The 26565-nt window shown below is 40.3% G+C and overlaps 1 protein-coding gene and 1 pseudogene across 8 annotated transcripts in view; both read right to left on the bottom strand.

The window, feature by feature from the left end:
* Positions 1 to 715: 715 nt before the first annotated feature.
* Positions 716 to 2532, bottom strand: LOC139448970 (uncharacterized; annotated as a pseudogene).
* Positions 2533 to 7205: 4673 nt separating this feature from the next.
* Positions 7206 to 26565, bottom strand: part of LOC139447720 (nuclear GTPase SLIP-GC-like) — a 115982-nt gene continuing 96622 nt past the window's right edge. For all 8 annotated transcript variants that reach the window (XM_071229181.1, XM_071229184.1, XM_071229180.1 and 5 more), the window contains 9 exons: positions 23068 to 23250; positions 21587 to 21759; positions 19224 to 19380; positions 18943 to 19026; positions 17850 to 18008; positions 17388 to 17496; positions 16505 to 16582; positions 8784 to 8869; positions 7206 to 8450 (listed from right to left, as the gene is read on the bottom strand). In XM_071229181.1, the coding sequence (XP_071085282.1) occupies positions 8442 to 8450; positions 8784 to 8869; positions 16505 to 16582; positions 17388 to 17496; positions 17850 to 18008; positions 18943 to 19026; positions 19224 to 19380; positions 21587 to 21759; positions 23068 to 23250 (1038 nt within the window). In that variant the 3' untranslated portion in view covers positions 7206 to 8441. The remainder of the gene's footprint in view (positions 8451 to 8783; positions 8870 to 16504; positions 16583 to 17387; positions 17497 to 17849; positions 18009 to 18942; positions 19027 to 19223; positions 19381 to 21586; positions 21760 to 23067; positions 23251 to 26565) is intronic.

The raw sequence follows: 26565 nt of genomic DNA, 5'->3' as shown, positions 1-26565 counted from the left end.
ATGAGGAGCCACCCATTTTCTGGCAATGCACAACCAACTTCTTTCATACTATGCACAAACTCACCTAGGCACTTAGGCGGTCTGCCATCTCTTCCAACTCATGATGGAACGGTTACCATTCACTGTACACCCACACAGGGTGATGCATGTGCTCCATACATGATTTCACAAAGTCACTTTTTACAGACCCTGTTGTTCAACACAAGGCAACTGATACTTTCAAGCATGACCTTTCTCTTTTATTTTTTTTCAAAATAAAGTCATGTTTTACAAAGAAAGAACTAGCACGAGCACAGGAATGACAGACAGTGTTTACATCTCAACTCAGCCTTTACCCTCGGTTTGGCACCCTATTGGCGATGAGATAAATCAAGAGACAAAGAATCGGCTCAATTAATCACTGTTTAATGAAAAACAACAACAACATATATACATAGGAAATACGAATCAATTGACAACTAAGGGAGTGCTTAACATGAACGCGATACCTTCAATGTAGAATCTTCAGTCTTCTCAGACAGTTCAGATGTGGTCATTATACAGGCCAGTACAGTCTGACCATGTACAGGTACAGTCTATGACCTCCCTGAAACAGACATGATACATCACTTGACCACTGTTACAGCTTAGGTATTTCAACATGTTGTTATGGCGACAGGCACTACATTCACGTTGTGTTGAAGTGAGTTGATCTTCACAAAAAGTATCGTCGTCGCTATGAACTACGTGGCAAAACATCAATCAGGGTGGGTGTGTCCACATCCATGGGAGGTAGTGCTGGCAACTTGCGTGCTTCATCATCATCATCATCGCCATCACCATCTCATGATGGTTAGGTGAATATGTTGGTTTCCGAGGGATTTGTTCCCACCACTGTTCCAACACTGACTGTGTTGACCTGACATTGAGGGAAGGAAGGGTGTCGATTGGTGTCCTGTCAGTCATACAAGAAAATAACCCTTAAGTATACAAATGATAATAATTCATGCATTTGTACTAATTGGACTCCATTTCAGGCATACACGTACACATGCAATAGAATAAAATGGTACTTACAGTTGTTCTTGATGAGACAACTTCAGAGACAACTTTTTGCCTTTTTTCAGGTGCTGCAGGTTTCATCTCAGTGTTTTCTGTCACTTCCGTTTTCCTGTCTGCTGCTGTTGTTGATGATGATGGTTCAGTCTGTTTCCACTTCCTGTTTCCACTTCCAACAAGTTTTTCTTTGTTGGCCACAACTTGTGCCACACAGGGCACCCAGATAGCCAGATGGCAAATTCGCTTTGACGACCCTTATCTCCGCACACAACATTTCATAGTAACAGTTGTACAAGACACTAGATTTCATCATCAGATCATGCAGTTCTAACTGATCATCAATGATTTCGTACTCTTCTCTGCTCACTTCCCTCAGTGTCTTGACATCAATAAGATTGAACATGATGTTGCTTCTTGGACAACAGCAGAAAGATGACAAGATAGCGTCTATGGTATTTAAGGAAACCCTGCTTCCTGATTTGACGAAAACCCATGCTTCTCATTGGTTGGTTTCTTTTCCATAGTAAAATGCATTTTCAATAGGACAGAAAGCACTGCTCTGGCCTCCACTTTTTCTGACTGTTGTTTCTTCCAAGTCTTTGTGGATTTGAGTTAACACTAGATGTAACTCTCTCCAAACAGTCAATACAACATAATAAAAAAAATCTAGTCTCTTTGCTTGGTGCAGGGGTGTGTTTTTGTATGATCATAACGACGGTCACAGTTCTCACAGTAATAGCTAGAACCACAAACGTATGTCATGATAGTGATCACATCAAAGTGGTCATGATGATGATGGTATAAATGCAAAATGGTGGCACCAGGTGGAACCTCATCACTCTTAAACAGCAGTCTGTTGAAAATATCATGACTGTAGATTTACAGTTGATAGTTCCATTTGGCCAAGGCACGTTTCACATGTTCTAGGGTGTCAAGGCCCTGACAGCTCCCTTCAGGGATGCCAAGGCAACGAAACAATTTCTGTGCCAGTTTTCCTTGAACATCAGGTCGATCCATTCTCATCAGGCTCAATCTCTAGCTTAACCATTCTTCGGTAGTGGGATTAGTTTTCAGTGCATGATGTGCCACAACAATGGCCTTTGTCAAACATGATTGATCTTTGTTATTGATCTGTACAAATGCTTCCAGCCCAACCACGTTATTCAGTGATAATCCCACTTCCATTGCGTCATCGATTGCAAGGTTTATGTGGGACTGCTGGACTTTTTCCACAGAATGAAACATATCTTAGCCATGGAGATCTCCCATGCAGCACAATGGAATCCGTATTGGGGACCCAAGTCTGAGTGACGTTATCAAGTACACTGTCAAATAAGTGTTGCAGTTCTGTTGACAGGTTGTGTGGTGGAACGTCTTTCGAGTCGCCTTGGTTAAATTCCAAAATACAAGTTTGGTATGTTCTTAACTGCTTGGCTCAAGACACGTCAAGCTCATCGACTTCAAGTTGTACGTTTCACTCTGCTTGCCAGCCATGATGCAAATGATAGCCTGATGAAAATCATGACAGTTGCATCATTCAAAAAGGATCGAAAATGCACTAATCCGAAGACAGCACCCGAGTCGTGCTTTCTCAGCCATTGAAAATACATCTTAATAGTGAAAAGAAAAACAAGGCTCGAGTCGGTTTGGAAACCTGGACAAGACCAGGCAAAGAAACAGACCAATCAGCGTGCAGAGTTATGGAACAATCAAAACATTGGGTGCCAATGCCAAATCAGTGTGGGGGCATTTTGATCCACGCCTCTCCTACAATAAGAGCGAAGCCACTAACACTGCATTCTATGACAACATGGAGAACTCATTTCTACGAAGACAGCACCATCACCAGCATTGCCATTTCCTCCAGGGCAATGCACAATGCGCGAAGGCTGCCTACCGGTGTAGGCTCATGGCGCTGTAGCATTTGATGGGACATTCCAGTGTGTGTATTGCCATACCAAACTGGAAGACACGTACGTGCGGCGTTTAACCTATGCTAGCAAGTGTCCAGTCAGAAGAAAGATGGCAACCCATCTGTGCCTGTGCTTTACAGCAAATATGCGGTGAGGTAGCCTCACGATCAAATGGCCCCCAACTCCTCCAAAAAGAAAACTTTGATCATTGCAAACCCCCAAGAAAACAAACACCCAAAGAACAGTGAAATCCCTGTCCTCCAGTATGGACCAAATTCTGCCAAATTCTGTGAAGTCTCCCATCCAAGGGAGTGTCTGTGACTGGAACAACTGGTGGTGGTAATCTCTGCCAGAGCTGCGCTTAGATGGTTTCTCAAGTGGCCTTTCTGTTTTTGCTGATAAAACATGGCAGTGAGAAGGTGATCTATCCAATTATGAATGACTTCCCTGAGCCCATGATCAATAGCTGTGGAGGAGGCAAAGGCAGAAAAAGTCTTTAGAATGCACCGGATTTCTGTTTTAATAAACACTAAGCGAGTGTCCTGAAAAGGGGCGTCATAATCAGGGATGAAGGAGAACTCCATTGAAGACCAGAAAGTCGAGGGAGACGTGAATCGCTACCTGGTGACGAAGTCTGGTGCGTTGGTGGTCAGGAGTCAGGAGTCTCATCTGTAGTTGTGTGCGCATCATTGATAGCAGTGGTTGTAGGAGTTTCTGTGGTGTCAGGGTGCTTGCTGATTCAAGCTCCCACTTAAGGTATCACATTTTTTATGGTATTCATGTAGAGGCATGTGTCATATGTTCCCGTGTGTTTTCGTGTTTTCAGGTGTTTTGATGGGTGCCACCGATGGGGATGGATACCCTTACCTTTTCACAAACTCCTGGTATCCTCACTTTGTGATAGTGATTCATAAACACATGCTCATTATTTAGTCAGAATCAAAAAATCGACTCTGCCTTTGGCAGATATTTCTCATGAATATGAAGAAGGTCTTGTCGCTTTTATTTGTTTGATACACCTCATCGTACAGCACTTCATTCATACCTTGATGAACTATAAGGTGCTATATATTGTACTTTTGAATAAAATCACCTGTCATTCTGCACACTGTGTTGAAAATGTAATGGAATTTGCAACATCTGTAGATGGTAGCGAGGTTCAACACACATGCTCTGTTGTTTGCAATAGGTTTTATTTTGACCTTGCTCCTAAATTCTCTCAAAATACCTGCTTTCCGTAAAAGGCCACTATGCTTGTCGTAAGAGGCAACTAAGGGGATTAAGTGGTCATGCTCGCTGACTTGGTTGATGCATGTCATCGGTCCCAATTGCGTGGATCAATGCTCATGATATCAATCACTAGATTGTCTGGTCCAGACTCGATTTTTTTACAGACCCCTGTCATGTAGCTACAATATTGCTGAGTGCGGCACAAAACAACAAACCAACCAACTCTCAAACTACATGTCCTCACTTTGCAAACATGACCTTCTTAAAACCAAAATACCAATAAAACTGCAAATTCATATGATACGTTCAGCCATACTGTAGACCTATGTATATTTCTGCTACCCGGCCCTTTGTGTTCAAAATGTTATTTACTTTGGTATTTTATTAGATTCAATACACATCTTGTATTATGTATTTTAATTGTTTGACCATGTTTCGGCCATGCTCTTATCTCAAAAGGCATATTTTGTTTATCATTGGAACGTTTGTTTCTCCATACAATGGCATTAAAACTTTTTCAAATCATTAAATTAAGACCTATTCCACCCCGGATCTTCACGGGTCTCAACTCAATTCCCTGGCGATTCCCAGTTACAATTTTTCCTAGCAGCCTATGCTGAGTGAAGAAGGCGATTTAACTGATCGGATGGTCAGGCTTCGCTCACCGGGTTGTCTGGTCTACACACGCACGCGCGCGCACACACACACACACATATTCGTGTCTATACGACATGCTCAATAAGTCCGGCTGAGAGTCCTAATGGTTAATAAGACAAATCGCGTTACATTCAGTTTGTTGCTTTCGACACACGTATATGATGTTTGTTTGTTCTTTTGTTGTTTAACGCCACATTGCAGCTATAGGCCAAGCACATGAACACTCCACTACATATGGTGGCTGAGAGGGGACATCGCTTTCTCGCGGCTGACAACACTTAGCACATGCAACCCCTATAGTGGCCAAGAGCAGATGTTGTTTACCGCGAGATAACATGAGAATACATGCTATCGCTTCCTCGTCTCGCGTTCACTTTCTCGTCTTGTGCCATCGCTTCCTTGTCGCCTGTTATCCCTTTCTCATCTTGCTCTGTCACTTTCTCGCCCTGTTCTCTGTTTTATCACTTTCTTTTCTAGTATCGCTTTTTCGTCTTGCGCTATCGCTTCCTCTTCTCGTGGCACTTGTGATGAGCAACCTCCCTGTGAGTAGTGCTAGGTAATGCTAATAGCTCTTCCGCCGTGTGGACCCAGGGTAGATTGTGTCCACAGCGCACCATTGCTTGTCATAAGAGGTGACAAAGTTTGGCAACCTGTTTGCCGTGGGTTGCGCCCCGAGTTGGTGGAGGAAGGGAGTCTGGTGCCAGGAACCGGTGTTCCTTTTGCCCAACACACCATTTTGACCCTAACTTCACCTAGACGGCTGGTAGAATGGGCCCCATTCCATCAATTGGCTGGTCACGCCATGCCCTGTGCATGGAAAGCATGAATACTAACAAATATATATCGTACTGAATGTGTTCTCGTACTGAACATTGTTACAATTAGTGGCACTCATGAAGAGCAACCTCCTCGTGGTGATTGCTGGGTACCGCTAATAGCGTTGAACCGGGGCAGAGTATTTCCACTGCACCCCTGCCGAATTGGGCAACCTGTTTGCTGTGCGTTTGCATCGCTGTGTCGGTGGAGGAAGGGATTCTGGTGGTTGAGGGCACTTGACGGGTGGTATAATGGGCCTGTTTTTACCAATCGGCTGGTCACGCCATGCCCTGAGCGTGGTCCACTTTGATGTTGAATATATACTACCAATCAAAAGTTTACACTTACCAGTGTAAATGTAGCCACTCACTATACTCAACTGTTCCAAACCAGATAATGCCAAATATTCTAAACTTTTTACAGGTACTGTAAACACATGGACTGATGTGACGTAAAACCAAATCTGTAACGGTGAAAAGATTAGAGTTTTGAGTTCATTTATTGATAAAACTCAGTGAAATGTCGCAAATTTGTAACAAAACTTCGCACCAAAATGCAGCTGTTCACATGCACAATAATGCACGTGTTTTAGCAGCAATTTGATGCGGGGTACTCGTTGCAATTCATCTTTATAAGGATTGCAGTTTGCTCCTCTGAGTTAGTGGAGAATTCTTCTTTAATGCAAGCATGGGTAGAGGGAGAAGTCTCCATGTTGAGCAACGACATCAAGGCTTAGCACTGCTACTAGATGGCAGATCACAATGGTATGTTGCCAGACAACTCTCCCTGACGTCATATTTTGTGGAATATTAGTATATATATATATATATACTAATATTCCACAAAATCTGCCTAGAGTCCCATGCCTGAATGCGGTGGCTCATGGGCCAATCTGGCATTATTAACCTCCGGGTTCTATTTGTCTTCAGAAAATTGTCAAGGGCAGAACCAGCCTGACTCTATTTTGTTTGACTATCTTAGCTACGTGTCAGTATTGCTCGAGTAGAGCACGCCTGTAACCTTGGTGTTTGTAGTCGGTTTCCACTGCAATATCGTCCTTGTAGACACTCCATGGTGGGTGGGGAACGGGTTTAGAACATCCTTTTTACATTATGGCTACATTATTGGGGGAATGTTAAATCAGCAACAATATATTGGTAAGTACTGCCCTGAGATTTGTGAGTTGTTAAACCAAACGATAGCACGCCTGCTTATTATTTTCTCTCAACAGGTACTTTGACTTTTTGAGACAGAAGGAAGCGTGCTGTAACTGCACCTACTGCACCTACTGCACCTACAGCACAAAAGTCTTCATATCAACATGTGCTGAAAATTGTAAAAGATTTCATAGAGAAGTACCGCACACTCATCTCTGTCATAATCAATGCAGAAGTAGGGATGATGGATTTTGTGATGAGTCATTAAACACAAGTTAGGCTCAACCATTATTGAGGCACATACTGACAACTTGGTAGAAGGGGCATGCAAAGTTTCCCCTACCATGGGAGATACCTCTAAATGATGACAAACACAAAATGTAGGCACAAAAAAACACTTTATTATGACTTATATAAGATTCCTTAAACATGTTAAATGGATATCAAGTTGAATTTTTTGGCCTTCGAAAGAAGATTTCATATATTTTTTGCCATGGAAAAAAATTAAAAAAGACCAATTTCCATTTTTTTAATTGTAAAAGGCACCAGTTCAGCATGTACTTGACAGACATGCAAAGTTTCATGAAAAATATTTAACGGTTTCTGAGTTATGCTCCGGATACGAAACGAAACGTGACGTACGGAAGTATGGACGGACAAAGCCCATTTTTATATAGATAAAAATGCGAAATGATACACACAGGCCCCTTCTCTGGAAAAAAATCAAAGTATCTCATAGATTAGGATGCAAACTTTCATTCAAGTAACTTAAGTAGTTACTGAAAAAAACGTCCCAACTTCACACAGTAAGCACTAAGTTGAAAAGCAAGGGCCATAACTCTATAAAAAATAAAACGTTTAACACCAATTTTAGAAACCATTTGAGATCACGACCAGTAAAGTTTCATTTCTTACGGACGATCTCCCCTCTTTTATCCCCGCCCCACTTGCTGGCAGGGGATAACAATATCGTATGCATAAAATCATGGAGTTTTATCATGAGTCTTTAATTACATAAATCTTGGTAGAATAGTTCTTCAGCAACCCATGCTTGCAGTAAAAGGCAACTATGCTTGTTGTAAGAGGCGACTAATGGGATCGGGTGGTCAGGCTCGCTGACTTGATTTGATGCATGTCATCGATCCTAATTGCGTGGATCGATGCTCATGATATTAATCGGTGGATTGTCTGGTCCAGACTCGATTAATAACAGACCGCCGTCATATAGCTGGAATAATGCTGAGTGCAGCGTTAAAGAACAAACCAACCACCATCAATCTTAATTTGGAGAATTCCATAATTTCCATGTGCTTAAAAATCAATACTATGTGCTCTACTTGCACTGACAACATGAAAATGTACATGTAGTAATGACAATGTGAGAAACAAATCAACACGTGTTGATAATAGTGATACATAGTTGAAAGTATGACGTTAAATACAAATAATTCTAGGAGACCATGGATTATAATACTTCATTCACTTCTTATATCTCGTGTACAGATGAGCACCTCAACATATACGTTGATTGTGGGGTCGCTGTATGTGTACATCCTTCTGTTTGTAGAGTGCCTCATGTACCCATGTAGAAGTAAGATAATGAACCATTGTCTAGGAATTACTGTGGATCCTACTTTTCCTGGAACAGAATTAAGAATTCATGTTGACCTTGTGTGAATTCAGAAAATGAGCGCCAAACTGTATGAACGTCAGAGCGTTCACACATATCTTTTTGTTTGTTTGTTTGTTGTTTAATGCCGCACTCAGCAGTATTCCAGCTCTATAAAAACAAACAAACAAACAGACAAAGCAAACCTGGTGATGTCATGTTGTAATGGAACGATTGCCTATACTCAGTTTAGTTCTCTGAGAATACATACATAGTCTGCATAATGATTTTATATAATGATGTGGAGAAAATTAAAAAAAGCTTCTCTGTAAAGAGGTTGTCAGTTTGGTAAAACATACATACCAGTCTTACGAGTTTTGCCTCTGGCATTGGGGAAGGTGGAATGTCATCATGTTGTCTCTTTAACGAGCTGCTGCGCTGTTGACCGTCTAAAAATAAACATCTTTCAGAAACACCATGATTTGTTTGTTTGTTTGTTGTTTTACGTCGCTATCAGCAATATTACAGCTATATGACGGCGGTCTGTAAATAATCGAGTCTCAAACAAACAATTAAGTGACCACCCGATCACGTTACTCGCGTCTCACGACAAGCATAGTCGGCTTTTACGGCAAGCACACCATGATAAACAACTGTTTCAAAGACAAACTTGTATATTACCACATATTCATTTTGCTTTTGAAGAAGTACTTTTAGTACAATCACAGCGTGTCAATATGGCTGCCTGAAATTCAGATTCCAGCCTCCTGAACACATTAGGGTGTTATAACTGGTGGGAACAAGCATGTGAAGTTGTAGCATTTGTTTTCCATTTTTGAAGAAATGATGTCAACAAGTAGTATAGACAATGACAGTTCTGGACCACTTTCATTGGAGCCAGATTTATATACCTATACTGCTACTACAGAGGGTTTTTTTATGCAAAAACGATGATGCAATGCAACGATCGTCAGGATTTTGTAATGAAAATATTCTCTATTATTTTTACTCAAACACATACCATTATTTCGAACAAAGTGATATTCAACAATTTTACTAAGTTCTTTGTTCATTTTACTAGGAGACGAGACAACATACTCTTTTTCGAAATTGGAAAGAAACAATTGATGGCCACATTTGGTTGGTTTGACATCACTGATATAATATATACCCTGTGGTAATTCTCGCCATTTGATTGTCTTGTAATTCTCCATTATTATATACTTATGCAAGCATTCATTTAAATGTGATCCAACGATAGTAAACAATCTATTTTGACTCTCCCAACAGTTCTTTGGTTTTGGCATGTAATAATTGACGTGCTTCTCCCCTGTTCTATGAACTTTTTTTTCTTGTCTTCACTAATACCACTGGTCTTACGAGAATTGGATCGAATCTCCTGCTTCATTGTATTGTATTTGGTTAGTTCTGACAACACTAAACAAAACTCCTCCTTGGATATCTTACAATCAGCCAGTGCTGTTGAAATATGATCCTCAATGCTGTTTAACTTTGCTTCGGCGAGTATCGGCGAATATTATCATGTTTAAAAGCTGAGTAGCTGAGAAGAGCTAAATATGGATCTTCTCCTGAATGTAACAGAGGTTTTAGAGTGCACACAGCATGTTCAGCTTCTCCATTCCCAGATGCATGTCCATGACTGCTGGTAACATGAGAGAAACCCTAGTTTCGACTAAAGTTGTCAAACTCTGAAGAACTGTACTGAGGACCGTTGTCAGAAACTAGAGTCTCTGGCACACCATGTCCCTTGGAGGAAGTTGATCAAGATCCTTCAGACCTAGCAGAGGGACGAGACGTTTGTGATCTGTTTCGAGAAGAAAGTCTATACCAACAAGAAAGTCCTGAAATCTTTCACACGCCCAAGTCAGCACCAACGCTTCTTTTTCTATCTGCGCATAGCATGATTTGGTTTCAGAGAGGGACCTTGATGCATATATGACTGGTCTCCAGCCACTTGTGGTCTTCTGAGTGAGGACTGCACCAAGACCAAACGAAGATGCATCAGCTGTAACCTTAGTTGGTAAGTTCGGATTAAAGAGTGCTAGCACTGGACTGCTACCGAGGGGTTGTTTGATCCGAGAGAATGATTCTTGTTGAGGCTTATCCCATGTCCTGACAGATTTCTTGTTGAGAAGATCTCTGAGTGGCTTTGTCATATCAGCTAGATTGAAGAAAAACTTTCAAAGTTGATTGACCATTCCAAGAAATGAAACAAACCTACATTCTTAGGTTCTGGCATGTCTTTGATTGCTGAGATTTTGTCCTCACTGACTTCAATTCCCTTGGCACTCATAGTTTGTCCAAGAAACTGGATCTGTGACTTTCCAAATTCACACTTATCCTGGTTGAGTGTGATGCCAGCTTCACGAAAAGCTGTCAGAGTGTTCTTAAAACGTTTATCATGCTCCTCTCCAGAAGCACCATATATTATCACATCTTCCATGATGCCAGCTGTTTCATCCAAACCATCAAGAGTTTTCATCACTTGCTTCTGGTAGTATTCTGGAGCGGAAGTTATTGCTATAAAAGACTCCCATTCGGAATATCTCCCGAAAGGAGTCATGAAGGTTGTCAACAGTGCGGATCTCTCAGTCAGCTTCAAGTGAAGAAATCCTGAGTTAGCGTCTATCTTCGAAAAGATCTTGGCACCAGCTAACTGACCTAGAGTGTGATCAACTGTGGGAAGCATGTGACATTCCCGCTGCACAGACTGATTCAAATGATGTAAGTCCACACATATCCTGACATCCCCTCAAGGCTTAGGCACTACTACCATAGGAGCACACAAGTCTGTAGGCACACAGACTTTGGTGATGACATCCAATTCTTCCAATTTGTGCATACTTTCCTTGACCTTAGGGAGAACTGGAATTGGAACACACCTTGGTGTGGTGACTGCGTAATGTATGGCACCTTCACGTAGTTTGATGTTGTACTTGCCCTTCATTTCACCTGGACCTCGGAAGAGTTCTGGGAACTGAGACTTCACCTCTTCAGTTGTGATACTGCTACAAAACTTCACTAGACCCAGCTGTTCACTTGCATTGCAGCTGAGAAGTGAGTTTGTCTTTCCACAGAGAACATACACCTTGTCCTCTAAGGTGTTATCTCTCCACTAGAGCTTGACACTGAAGTAACCAAGAACGTAGAGTTCACTCTGGATTCCATGAAGGATCCTCTTGGTTTGCATTAGAGGTTTGTCTGGGAAGTACTTGTTATATAACTTCTTTGATAGGCATTTAGAATAAATGCTTGCTTGATAACGGTGTTAGAACCTACACCGAAACGTCGCTCTTAATTGTAATAAAGAAGTTGTTCATCCATAAATTCTTATCCTTACTTACTCGTCTCGTTTTCAAATTCAAAATTATTATACACTTGTCTGGCTTCTTTTCCAATAACATGTAGAAATGTATTAGCTGGAATTTTCTCAGGTTTCTTATCCAATCCGCTGGCAATTGAATAAATTTCAAGTTATTGTTTAAATGTTCTGAAGTTTTCAGCAATATTTCCTGTCAATTCAAGTTCACAAGGTGGTTTTAAATTATTCATTATAACTCAAAACAGCACAAGTTAACAGCCTATAAAATATGCCTGGTGAGAGAACACTTCAAAGAGACCACCAGACGACGAGTGAAACAAGTTGTAAACAATGTTGGAGGTCTAGCGAGAAAAGCGTGCAAAACGTGAGCCTGTGAAGCCTTGCGCCAGGACAATGACTGCATGCGAGAGAGGCGATCCACATAAGGCAAACTCCAGGACGATTGTTCACTTTGTGTTATGTATTGTAAAATACTTCAGTGTGCTGAAGGACGATGATTGGCAAGCCACTTGAAATAATTTGAGTTCAAAATAAAGTTTTTGACATAGAACTTTCGAGTACCTTTTTGGTGTGATGTCCGTAAGGTATTGTTTTGACACCATCCCACTTCTGACACCATGTTATGTTAGTTATTCCTTCAAAATCAGGATGGACGCAGGAGTGTGTTTGAGACACATTTATTCGTGAGGGCTACATCATGACAACTGTGGTTGTCTCCCTTTGTGCATACCACTATAGTTGCAATGGGTGATACTCCCATGCTCGTGTTTCTTGAGCCATTTAATTGATAGACTTGGTAATATCTTGAAGGCATCTACCGATGCATCCCCAAACAAGACTTCAATAATAAATGTAGAAGGATTAGGTATTAACTCGAGTTCTGTTTTATATCATTGAATTCAGTAACCAAATTTAAACTAACATTTTTTTAATGCCGGACGACTCAATAACATATGACCTGGTTTTCTGGTAGGGGAGCGACAAACACACTTTGTCGTTTTGAGGGGATATAAGCCCCGAGTATGATCCCACTATTCATTATCTTAGTGAATTGATGTCCCTTACCCATCAGACCCTTGAAGATTCAGGGGTAGAATAGGTCTTGAGCAACCAATACTTGTCATAAAAGGCGACTATGCTTGACGTAAAAGGCGACCAATGAGATCGGGTTGTCAGGCTCGCTGACTTGGTTTATACATGTCATCTATTGGATAAATAGTCTCTTACGGATAAATACAACAGCTGCTATCAGGATCGATATGCCTAAAGAGGGAAAAAATTAAAATTTGACCATTATTGCAATCAAATGCCAGGACCGTACATAATTTACGCTGACTTCACACCTATAGAAAATACTGAACACAATACTGAATGTAGTTTTATGTACAAAACTCAAGAACATATTCCTTGTGGGTTTGGATATATAGTTACAAGGTACAAAACGAAGAGAGAATAATCACGGAAAATTTATCCTGTAAAAAACCCATGTGTATGACGAGGGGTGATTGGAGGGCCTATAAGAAGTCAAGGATTTGGCATGTTTGTAATAAACCCCTGAATCGGGTTTCCATTAGAGATCATTGCCACGTCACGGGTAATTATCAGGGAGCCGTGCATAACAAGTGTAACTTGAAACTAAAAATGATTTCTCAAACAATACCCATCCCCATTGTGTATCATAACCTAAGAGGATATGATTCACATCTCATCATGCAAGCTATCTCAAAGACTGACAGCGGCTTAACGTGCATTTCTAATAATATGGAAAAATAAATATCATTCTCGTTGACTAAAACTATACATTATACGGACAAGGATCGAAAGCCAGAACAAAACAAAGTAATGGACATAGATTCATAGACTCCGTACAGTTTCTGTTATCTTCCCTGGACAATTAAGCTAATGCAAACCATCCCGATGACTTTGCAATAACAAATCAATATACTGATCTTTTTACACGTCATTTGTTGTTTAGAAAAGGTGTATAGCCTTACGAATATATGGATGATTGGTCTAGATTCGACAAAACTAAATTACCACCCCTTGAATCATTATAAAGTAACTTAACAGAATCTAAAATAACCGATGCCGATTATGAACAGGCTCTGACGGTGTTGGATAAATAGGTTGTAAGAATTTAGGCGATTATCACGATTTGTTGTTAAAAACCAATGTACTGTTACTCGCCGATATATTCGAGATATTTAGGAAGACATGTTTAAAACAATCCGGTTTGGATCCGGCATTGTATTATTCCAGTCCTGGTGTAGAACTAAAATTATTCACTTGTTTATTGAGAAAGGATTAAGAGGTGGTACAACGATGACGGCTAAAAGGTATTCCAAGGCTAACCAAAAATTAGTGGAAGGATATGATCCGAGTAAACCCAATACACACACATTACATCTCGATGCCAACTATTTGTATGGATTGGTCTATGAGTCAACTTTACCCACGGGTGGTTTTGAGTGGATCGATGTGAATGATATCAATTCGAATGATATCCCCACAGATTCTGATAAAGGGTACATACTAGAAGTTGACTTGGAATATCCAAATTCTTTGCACAAAGACCACAACAGTTATCCGCTAGTTCCCGAAAGATTAATGGTAAATAAGGATTGGATGTCGGAATATCAACACTCCTTGAAGGGTAATACTAGGTAAGCTAACGTAGAAAAGCTCGTACCAAATTTGATGGATAAGACAAAATATATAGTTCACTACAGAAATCGCCACTTATATCTTTCGTTAGGCATGAAACTAAAGAAAATACACAGAGTTCTAAAGTTTGATCAAAGCCCTTGGATGGAGCCCTATATAAGGCTGAACACAGATTTAAGAAAGATGACTACTAGCGATTTCGAAAAGAACCTATATAAGCTCATGAATAACTTAGTATTTGGTAAAACTATGGAGTATCTAAGCAAGCGTGTTGATGTTATAGCCAGTCCAGCTTTTAACAGAAGCAAGATATTTGATAACGACTTAGCCGCGTTGCATATGCAGAAGAGTTTTATAAAATTCAACGGACCGGTGTATGTTGGTATGAGTATTCTTGACTTGTCAAAACACTTAATGTATGACTTTTACTACAACGAACGTAAGAAGCAATACGGCGATAGATGCGATGTGTTATATGTCGACACAGATTCTTTGTTGATGGAAATACAAACCGAGGATATGTATTAAGATATGGCAGAAAAAATAGATATGTACGATACGAGCGATTACCCAAAAGATACAGCGTAGTAAATATAAAGGTGTTTGGTAAGATGAAGGATGAATATGCTGGGACCCCTATTGCGGAGTATGTCGGATTAAGACCTAAGATGTATTCTATGAAGAAGTCCGATAATGTAGAGATAAGAATAGTTAAGGGTGTTATTAAGTATGTGGTAAAAAAGTATATCAAACAAGAACAGTATAAAGAAGCATTATTCAATTGTAGATGAACACTTTAAGAATTGTCAATCACAGGATATATGAATTAAGAATGAACAAGACATCATTATCCCCCTTAGATACAAAGAGATGGATTGATAAGGATGGTGTAACTACCTACGCTTATGGTTATGGTGGTAATACTGTATCATCGGCAGCTATGAGCAACTCTTCTCGTACAAATGCCCTGCCCGGTCCATCTTTATGATAATAAAAAATAGGCTCTCCTTCTTTCATAACCAATCGACTTATGTTATATATCTTAAAGGACCAAATTGGATCTGTTGCACAAAGTTGGCCTCCTTAAGTTCACTGGGCTGGTTTAAATATCTTACGCTTTATGGAACTTTTGTTCTTTGCTTCTCCTCGGTGCTGAAGATTCGGAAGTCACGGATTTCATTTTAATCGCATCGAACGGTTTCTTCCCGATCAATCTTGTTACTTCATTATTCAGCACTGATACAACAGCTGATAATCGTGTCACCCATTCGGTTGATCTTAATCGTTCTGATTTCATTTTAATCCCATACTTATATCCAAACAAACGTTCCGCTAATGTCGGGTTAAATCTTTCAACGGTAGCTTGATTAGGGTGGGCCTCTTTTTGACCACGTCTGATTTCAACATCGTGCATTATTAACAGTTTAGTTACCGATCCCATAAACTCGCGACCAGGCTCTACTTGTAATAACTTAGGCCATTTTCATGGTCCGCGTTTATATATGCGGCTCAGTGCATTAGCTACCTCTGTTGAATCTTTCGAGTGTTAATGGCTCAGCTTCCTTGTAGCGACTACATCCACTACGGGTAAAGCGTATTTATACATTTTGCGTCTTACCTTATCATGGGGAAGAAAGAAGAGGTCAGCCTGATGAACTTCATAAGTTTTAAAATAAAATTATCAAACTTCTTCCTCGGTATATAACGCGGTGCCGGTAAGTACATTTGTCACATCGCTTGTTTCTTTAACCACATCTTTAGTTACCTTAGCTGCAGTGGCTAGTTTTTGTATTGCACCTATACCTTTCCAATATCCTCGTGGGCTATAGTAAATTTTATTCATTATTAATTAGTATTGATGATTCTCTTAATACGACTCATGACGACCGTTGAATTGCACCATCATTTTGACATAAAAAATCCCCCCTGTAGTAGCAGTATAGGTATATAATTCTGGCTCCAGTAGACGTGGTCCAGAACTGTCATTGTCTATACTATTCAACAGACCTGAACCCCGATGACGTCGGACAAGACCTAAGGTCACTTGACACACATTTCATCATCCATCATTACAAACCTAATTCATGCAGGCCATCTTTGTACTCTGCAAACTCTTCACTGAGAGTTTGGATCAAGCCCTCACACTTTATCAAAGCTGGAACAAAAAATATGTATGAAAAGACAATGCTGATTCATGTAATAGTGAGTGAGTGAGTGAGTGAGTGAGTGAGTGAGTGAGTTGGGTTGTACGCAGCTTTTAGCAATATTCCAGCAATATCATGGCAGGGGACCCCAGAAAAGGCCTTAACACATTGTACTCATGTGGGGAATCGGACCCATGCCTTCGGCGTGATGATCGATGTTTTAACCGCTCGGCAACCCCACCGCCCCCATATCATGTAACAGCACTTTCAAAAATTGTATCTTCTTAAATGATTTCAATCTCATTAAAATCAGACCTTAGTTCTCGCTATGCTAAACAAAGATCTGAGGACATCCCATTAAGGGTCACGTCAGAACGACCTTTCGTCCAACCAATCAGAGTGTCGCTTACAAGATCATGAAAGTGACTGTCGGAATGTGTTTTCTAATCATGCAACCACGACAAGGGTATTCCGAACGACAGTTACGGGTTTTATGATTATATCCATACAATCTAGGCCGTCTATAAGCCATTCCAGAATGTTCTTCTTGTAATTATTTTTTTTAAGCGAGAATAGGACAAAATATGTTTCGAAGCGTTTTTGCCAGTTTGAAACTAGAGTCGTAAAGCTCGAGAAAGCTACCTTCTGATTGGCTTATGTCGATTTCTTGTTAGTCATTTCATTAGTCGGTCAAAATTTGCGAAAGGTCGTTCTGACGTGACACATTGGATGTCTTCAGATCATTGTTTAGCGGTAGCGAAAACTAAGATCTGATTTTAATGAGGTTGTAAATGATTTCTGCTTTACAGCACTTACTTTCCAAAACGTTGGTTCCATCAAGTGTTTGCCACAGAGGCATTATCTGCTTCTCAGTGTCTTCAAAAACGTCCTCGAGAATTTGCGTCGCTTCTCTGATAAAACCATCCTGTAATAAGTAAACAAAAAATGAATATCATTGTAACATCAAAGTTCTACGCAATTGGGATACGATGACATGCATCAACCAAGTAAGCGAGTCTGACCACCCGATCCCGTTAGTCGCCTCTTACGACAAGTAAAAGGCGACCATGCTTGTCGTAAGAGGCGACATACGCGTTAAACAGCAAACAATCAACAATCAATCAATCTTTATTAACGTTCACTATTCAGCCCGAGAAAAACTTTAAACAGACTACTTGACACTTTACCGGTCGGTTTGGATGTTAGCGACACTTTAGGTCACTGTTAGCTTCTTATGTATTCAGTGTTAGTAATAGCCATAATGAGTTAACATGTCACCTTTAGTTGATCTAGTGACTCTGTAATCTTCTTTTGTAGCTGATGAAACATGGCACTCTTCATTCTCTCAGTACGGCCTGCCATTGTCAGTTTCATTCTGTTGAAAGCTCCGAGACCTTCCTCCTGCATACATTGCTCGTATGTGCTCTTCATTTGTTCCTAGAGGCGGAAACAGATTTGTATCACTAATGATATTTATTGACATACAATATGATATTTATTATTGATTAGATACGTTGGGGCAACTCTTTGTTCAAATTAAATAAACCTGGAAAATTACCTTCGCCATTTAGCGGTACCTTTAAACACAGTTGGTCCTGACTTTTGGTATATTCTGCACTGTATGTTTATATTGTGACTGGTTAAACTCAGCAATATTCAGGCTATATGACGGAGACCTGCAAAAATGCATATAGTTATTAAATAATGTTTGCTTGTTTAACGCCACAATCATCAGTATTGCAGCTATATGACGACAGCCTGTAAGTAATCGAGTGTGGACTAGAAATCCATTGATTGATATCGTGAACAATGACATGCAATGATCTAAGCCACCGAGCCTGACACCCGATCCATTTGGCTGCCTCTTTAGACCAGGGAAGGTGGGTAAAGCGTTCGCTCGTCACACCGAAGGCCTGGTTCGATTCCCTACATGGGTACAATGAGTGAAGCCCATGCTCACTCACTTCCTCGGTTGCTGGTTACCTATTCTATCCCGGTATTGCCACGACACGTATATTTTTAAATCCATAAACAAGTGATTCACTTAGATAATTACTTACATTTATCGATCAAAAACGCATTTGGTGAAGGTCACTCCCAGAGGTTATCCTAGCTTGACGAGACCCGTGAAGATTCCGGGGTAGAATAGGTCTTCAGCTACCCATGCTTGCCGTAAGAGGCGACTAACGGGATCGTGTGGTCAGCTGGCTCGCTGACTTGGTTGATGAATGTCATCGATCCCATATGCGTGGCTCGATGCTCCCGATATTCATCACTGGATTGTCTGGTCTAGGCTCGATTATTTACAACCCGCTGTCAAATAGCTGGAATATTGCTGAGTGCGGCGTTAAACAACAAACCAACAACCTACCTTGATGAAATATGTAATCCCGTGCGTTATTTCTCTTTGTTGCCTTTCTATTGTTTTCTCCCAGAGTGAATCTAGTCTTGTTAACTGTGGGTACATTGAATAGATGAGTATTCATTAAGGAAAACATTTGGTTTTATGCGAAATAGGCTGTACATAACAACTTGTGTAAAAATTACTTTTGTCAACATCAACAACAAATACGTGAAACAAGGTAATTATGAAAACATGAAGTAAATGGTTATGTTGCAATTATATTGCCTCCATTATTAATTAAACCTTACTTTTGCAAGTGTATCTGTTTTCAGCCGAGTCAGATCTTTTAGAAGTGTTGAGTCGCTGTCACCGAGGAATTTCATGATGGCATCTATACAGCGAGTTATGGCGATGGATGCAGGTTCTTTTATTTGGCTTTCCACAGTTTGAACCCATTCGCTTTCACTGAAATAATTTGTTTTGTTTTTTATGAATTTGATTAGGATAAATGCAAAACGTCAATGCAAGAGAGGAAGCAGTCAAACCAGTCTCTGTCGAAACAGATTACCCCAGCGCCAAGTGCAAACAAAAGTCATCAGAAAGATAACATATACCTCTCGGCAGCTGTCTGTAATGTAACCACAAGGATATGTGCAATTTAAGTAAAACAAGTGTGTTTCTGTGGGGTTATTTATACAGACAAATTACAAGAAACAATAACTGAACAAGCGTATCGTCAACAAAGTCATCGCCCATTTAACACGTTATGGTCCCAAACCAGGCAACTGACCCAACATTTCTCTTAGCCTATGTCAAAATAGCTGCAATGGAAATTCTAAAATAAACGTTTCTCAAACTCCTTAATATTAAATGGCACCTGTTCAGTATGTGCTTTATATATAGACATGCAATTTTTGGCAAGGAAATATTTAACAGTTTATTTGTTATACTCCATAAGTGAACCCACCCTATATTAAAACTTAAATCCAACTTGTTGCCATGGAAACGTAAAAAAAATAAAAATATAAATCTTCTAAATAGCAAAAGGCACCAGTTCAGTATGTGCCTGGTAGAGATGCAAAGTTTTGTAAGAAAGTATTTAACGGTTTTGGAGTTACGCTCCGGAAATGAACACCACCCTTATAGAACCTTGTTACCATGGAAACGTAAAAAAAAAAATAATTCTAAAATTCCTAAATAGCAAAAGGCACAAGTTCAGTATGTAACTGATAGATTTGCCAAGTCTCGATCAAATACACTGAATTGTTTTCTGCCCCGGTAAAGGAAATGATTACGAAAGGACGGACGGACAGACAGACTGGCTGATCGCTATATCCCCCCGCATTATATGCCGGGGGATAAAAAGCTTTGAAAACCATATTTATGGATCACAGAACATCCGTGGTGTTCGCAAAAAGTGCAAGCATGACCTGCTCAACCAGCAGCACCCGCCACCCACACAATTTGCATACAGCTGCACTCCAACCAAACCAACCCCGACCAGCTTGATAAGAGACAAATAATCAAGTTTTGTTGCTTGTTGTTTTACGACGCACTCAGCAATATTCCAGGTATATGACGGTTTGTAAATAATCGAGTCTGGACCAGATAACACAGTGACTGATGTCATGAGCATCGATCCACGCAAATGGGATACGATGACATGAATCAACCAAGTCAGCGAGCCTGACCACCCGATCCCGTTGGTCGTCTCTTACGACAAGCATAGTCGCCATTCACGGCAAGCATGGGTTCCGAAGACCTATTCTACCCCGGATCTTCACGGCTCGAAATTGATCGACCAAAAAATCTTGCGACAGGACAGCGCATTCACTGACTTCGTGGAAACCAATAAAAACGACTGTCAATTTTGAACCATATCTGATGGACACAAGTGCAGAGATTCTGCTGCTTATATGTAAAGTAAATAATATAATTTTATATACGTTTTGCAACACATTCGGGACAGTTTTAATGTCTCAGCCCAAAGAATTATGATGGTGTTGACTCAGCATAGATAAACGTTTATTGTATATAGAATACTGTATAAACTTACATGGATAAACGTATAGTGCATGTTGGATATTGTAGAGATTTGTTAAGTGAACTAATCATTTGTCTACTTTACATGTGTGAAGATCCGGGATAGAATAGCTCTTCAGCAACCCATGCTTGCCTCAAAAGGAGTCTATGATTGTGGTAAGAGGTGACGGGAGGTTAGGCTCGCTGACTTGGTTTTTGCATGTCATTGAATCCCTATATGACCCGTGAAGATCCGGGGTAGAATAGGTCTTCAGCAACCCATGCATTCCGTTAAAGGTGACTATGTTTGTCGTAAAAGGCGACTAACGGGATCGGGTGGTCAGACTCGCTGACTTTGTTGATTCATGTCATCGTATCCCAATTGCGTGGATCAAGGCTCATGATATTAATCACTGGATTGTCTGGTCCAGACTTCATTATTTACAGACCGCCGTCATATAGCTGGAACATTGCTGAGTGCGGCGTTAAACAACAAACGAACGAACCCTATATTGCGTGGATCGATGCTCATGATATCAGTCACTGGATTGTCTGGTCCAGACTCGGTTATTTACAGACCGCCGTCATATAGCTCGAGAAATGTTGAGTGCTGCGTACAATTACAAACAAACAAAGACAAAGCCAATACCCGAATAGACGAGTCCACGTCTGTGAGAGAATCTGTACAAAGGGATCTGCAAGGTCGTGATTCATATCAATGATGTAACGAATCCCAGTTGATATGAAGGTTCCCATTCGGCGCACAGTTGCCTTGTAGGTGTTGCTATGCAGACCTCCGTGTTCTCTCCGTCTCTTGTTCACCTTACAAAGACATGTGAACGATGAGTTTATTACTTTATGTCAAAGTATTGAAACGAATGTTGAATATTTTCACTGAATTTTAAGTTTCTGACCACCTTCTGTAAAAAATTAACATTAGCTGGGCAGGTATGTCAAATAGATGTTCACTTCTGGAAGAAAGCATGAGAATTTGTACATAGGGGTTTTAGAGTATCAGGATCCGATTTTACTGGGATCCACGCTGGCAAACCAATGGTTCCCACTCAAGTTGAGAAATTCAAGATGGACGCCATCCGTATCACAAATTTCGATATATGGCCGTAACTTTGGATCTATTTGACATAGAAACATTATCTTGTTGGCAAATTATAGGTTTTAAAACACGATCAAAGATGGCCGCCATCCAAACGCGACAACTGTATGTTCATCGTCAGGGCACCAAGCGAGTGTAGCTCCTTGATGTGCTCAGCTAACGATTCACAGCCTTGGACTGATTTACATTCTTGCATTGGGACGGGTCTCTCAGGGGTTCAGTTGAACTTTTCTGGCACAGGGCACACAGCGTCCAGTCTGTTTGGGTAAATACCGGGTTTGACAGAAGTACTGTCAAGTTTTTTTTTCTTGGTCGCCATCGCTCCATATAGCGTGGTTGTATTGGACAAATCTTCAACGCTCATTCTACAGTCTAAAAAAAACCTGTTAAAATCTCAATTCCTGAAAAGAATCTTAACATTCGTTAAGTTCGTTTCAATATTTATCAGAAATCTAAATCAAAAGTTTCAGCTGAATGCTGATCAGGATGCATGTTGTCAAATAAATCCAAAGTTATGGCCATAGATCAAATTTTTTAATACGGATGGCGCCGAACTTGAATTTCTCAATTTTGAGTAGGAACCATTGGTTTGCCAGTGTGGATCCCATTAAAATCGGATTCTGCATACTCTAAAACCCTTATGGACAAATGTTCACGCTTTCTTCCGGAAGTGAACATCTTGGCCTTATATTGTTACATATCTGCCGAGCTACATACGTTTCTACCCGTGAGGATCTGGGTAGATGAGGTTTTCAGCAACCCATGGTTGCCGTAAGAGGCGACTAAGGAGGTAAGGCTGCTGACTTAGTTGTTGCATGTCATCGAATCCAATTTCATGGATCAATGCTTATGATATAAATCACTGGATTGTCTGGTCCACACTCGATTCTTTACATATAGCTGGAATATTGCCTGAGTGCGGGGTTAAAATTAAAGAAGAATTGCATTGTATATACGTTTCATTTCATAGTCTTTTGCTAGATGATGATCACATGAGGAGTTGACGTCCAACTTACCGGTCTTGCCCACAATTCAACTGTGGGTTTTGCCTGTCTTATCCCTTCCTGTGTTGCGTCTTTAAGAGTTGCATCCAGGGGGGCCAAACAGGATGACTGCAGATACGAGTCTAATTCCTTTATTATTGATTTTTCTTCAACTCGTAATGTTTCCAGATGACGTATCAGCTCTTCCTCCCTATCCTGTCATTTTAAAAACAAGAAGTAAGTGCTTGTTCTTAAGATTAGCCTCAATATTGCCGAGAGTCCAACATCAAGGCCTGAGACTCTGTCTTGGCGCCTTTGGGACAGCTCCTATTGATAGCCTTTATGTTGAAGGTGATGAACCTTCTCTTCACCAACGCCGTATTAAATTGTCTCTTCAGTATATTAGGGTGTCCCAAAGACAGTATTTTGTCTGTCACTTTGTTTACTATCAAAGTCAACAGTTTAGCAAAGGTTATAAACGATTCAATTGATGGATCGTCGTTTGTGGATGACTTCAATGTTTCTTGCCGTGGTAGGAACATGCATACGATTGAGAGGCAAATGCAATTGTGTTTAAACAAAATCCAAAAATGGTGTTTAGAAAATGACTTTAAATTTTCCAAATCTAAAACTAACTGTATTCATTTTTGCAGAAAATATAAACCTCACAAAGACCCAGAATTAATATACTGAACCAAATTAAAAACTTCACAATCCTAAAATTTTAACATTTTGACCAGTTATCATTGTGGGCCCTTATTGTGTATTTAAACAGTAATGGCCACGTATTGTCTACAGATAACACCCGTTTTTGTGCAGGTTAATCGATCAAAATCATGTGCACAGCACTAGTGGCAAAAGTGTTTTTTCACGTGCAACTGGTCACATGACCATAATACCGCACGTGTTTTCAGCCATACTTGTTAGCAGTCATTAACAAAAAAAGAAACGTCACATGCAGAGGATTGTCAGATTGTCTTACGTCACCTCCGTAACCGACTTTTCACGGATACATCAACCAGAAATGAACTGTTTAGGGGTAGACTGAGTGCGCAAACTGTTTGAAACCGCCTGAGAACTGCTCACCTTCAAGCACGACGGCCATACTGCAGGCCGATTCTGACTCAATTACACAGACGTCAATGTCAATTGTGGGCACATTGCTGATGGTAGGGCGAGGGTGTGGAGGCGCCGTCACGAACGTTACGCCCAGTGTTGTGTACAGGAAGTTGACAGATTTCGAGGCGGGAGTGTCACTGTGTGGGGTGCTTTCTGTGGGAATGCACGTTCCAGGCTTCTTGTCATCCGTGGCAACCTCAATGATGCTGCTTACCGCGACCAGGTACTGGCACCAGAACTTCTGCCTTTTATGGCAGCACATGGACCCGGCTTGATCTTCCAACACGACAATGCCAGACCCAACACAGCAAATTTGACAAGGAATTTCCTTCAGAATGCTGGAGTCAACGTCATGGACTGGTCGTCAAGGTCTCCCGACCTCAATCCCATCGAACACGTCTGGGATGCTCTTGGCAGAGGTCTGCGCACTCTCCAGAACCAACCACAGAATTTGCAAGATCTGTGCGCCATTTTGCAGCAACAATGGCGTCGTCTTCCCAAACATGTGTTCACAAGCTTCACAAGATCCATGCGGAGGCGTTGTGTGCGTTTGTCAACGCACATGGTGGCCATACACGCTACACAGATTCTCGTGCTTGGGACTTATGATTTAAACTGTTGATGTTATTACCGAATACCTTAGGTGCTTGGAACAAATTATGGTTACCACCATTAATTAAAATCCTTCTTTGGACATTAATGATTCAAAATTATCTTCTCTGATACATTTGTCGGTTGTATATCATATATGGGATTACTTTCAAAAATGTAAAGTTTTTAATTTGACTCAGTATTTTAGATAACACCCCCAATGAAGTTGTAAAAGAAGCGAAGTTTTGGGGTATAATTTTCAACCATCATTTAACCTTTTTATCTCATATAAAATACTTAAAGAATAAATTTTGAAAGACCTAGATTTGTTGAAAGTACTCTCTAATTCCAAGTGGGGAGGGGATCAGAAAACCCTACTCCAAATATACAGAGCACTTATTCGCTCTAAACTGGATTATGGCTCCATCATCGATGGTGGAGCCTGCAAAAGCAACCTTAAACTTTTGGATACTATCCATCATCAAGGTCTAAGCCTATGTCTTGGATCTTTCTGAACTTCTCCTATTGACAGCCTGTACATTGAGGCCGATGAGCCATCTCTTAAACAACGCCGAATTCAATTATCCTTACAGTATTTATCTAAATTACGCTCTAATAACTCGAATCCAGCATATGACTGTGTTTTTAACCCCATTTATGAAAATTTCTATAATACAAAATCATCGGCTCTCCCCCTACTTGGAATAAGATTTCAATCTGATATTGCAGCCGCTAAAATTAATCTTGAAGATACAACCACCACGCAGCCTTTGTCTTCTCCACCTTGGCAGTTAAAATAGCCGGAGGTGGATCTGACATTAACTAGATTTAAGAAATTGGAAACAAATCAACTTATTTTTCAACAAAAATCTTATGAATTAAGAAACATATATAATACTTACAAATCTATATTTACAGATGGATCCAAGGATAGTGGCGCTCTTGCCAGTGCCACCGTCTTTGGATCCTGGACTATCTCCTCCAGGTTACCGGATAATAGTTTTATTTTCACAGCAGAGACCAATACCATTTTAGCAGCTTTACAATCTATCAGTAAACAGTCAAAAGATAAGAAGTTTATCTTATTTTCCGATTCTCTTTCTTGCCTGCAGGCTATCCATAACATATCATGTCAATATCCACTTTTAATAAGAGTTATTGAATTATGTTATGAACTTGCTACTGTCCAATACAACATCGTCTTTTGTTGGTTGCCCAGTCATGTTGGCATTAGAGGCAACACAATGGCTGATGCTGCAGCAAAAGCAGCACCCAACAAATCTGTGACACCACTTCTTACCCTCTACACTGATTATATACCTGTAAACAGATCTTATATTGGTGATCCGATGCAAAATAAGTGGGACACCCAAGTAGGTATCAATAAATTACATGAAATTAAACCAAATATCGGTTACACCTACTTGGGATGTCAGTCCAGATTTGAAGAGGTCATTATGCGACGATGTCGTATTGGCCATACTAGATATACACACGAATATTTATTGAAAGGCGAGGATCCTCCATTTTGTATCCCTTGTGATGAAAGAATAGCGGTCAAGCATGTACTGCTTGACTGTATTAATTTTTACATCACAATATCACAATGATCACAAGGGAACAATATGTCAAATCATCTTCTTTAAAGGATCTTTTTACAAGTATTAATTCTCGTTTAATTATAGGGTTTTTTAAGGGATATTGAATTGTATGAATTTTTTTTATTGATATGGTTTGTATAAACACATGTTTTATAACTGGTAGAAACTGGTAAAACTGTCCTCGAAGGGGGTTAAGGTACTGTAAAATTATTGTCCCCCT

The sequence above is a fragment of the Haliotis cracherodii genome, unplaced genomic scaffold (genome assembly GCF_022045235.1).
Source record: "Haliotis cracherodii isolate W230 unplaced genomic scaffold, xgHalCrac1.p SCAF_7, whole genome shotgun sequence".
Taxonomy (NCBI): domain Eukaryota; kingdom Metazoa; phylum Mollusca; class Gastropoda; order Lepetellida; family Haliotidae; genus Haliotis; species Haliotis cracherodii.
This window is presented reverse-complemented; position numbering and strand designations above follow the sequence as displayed.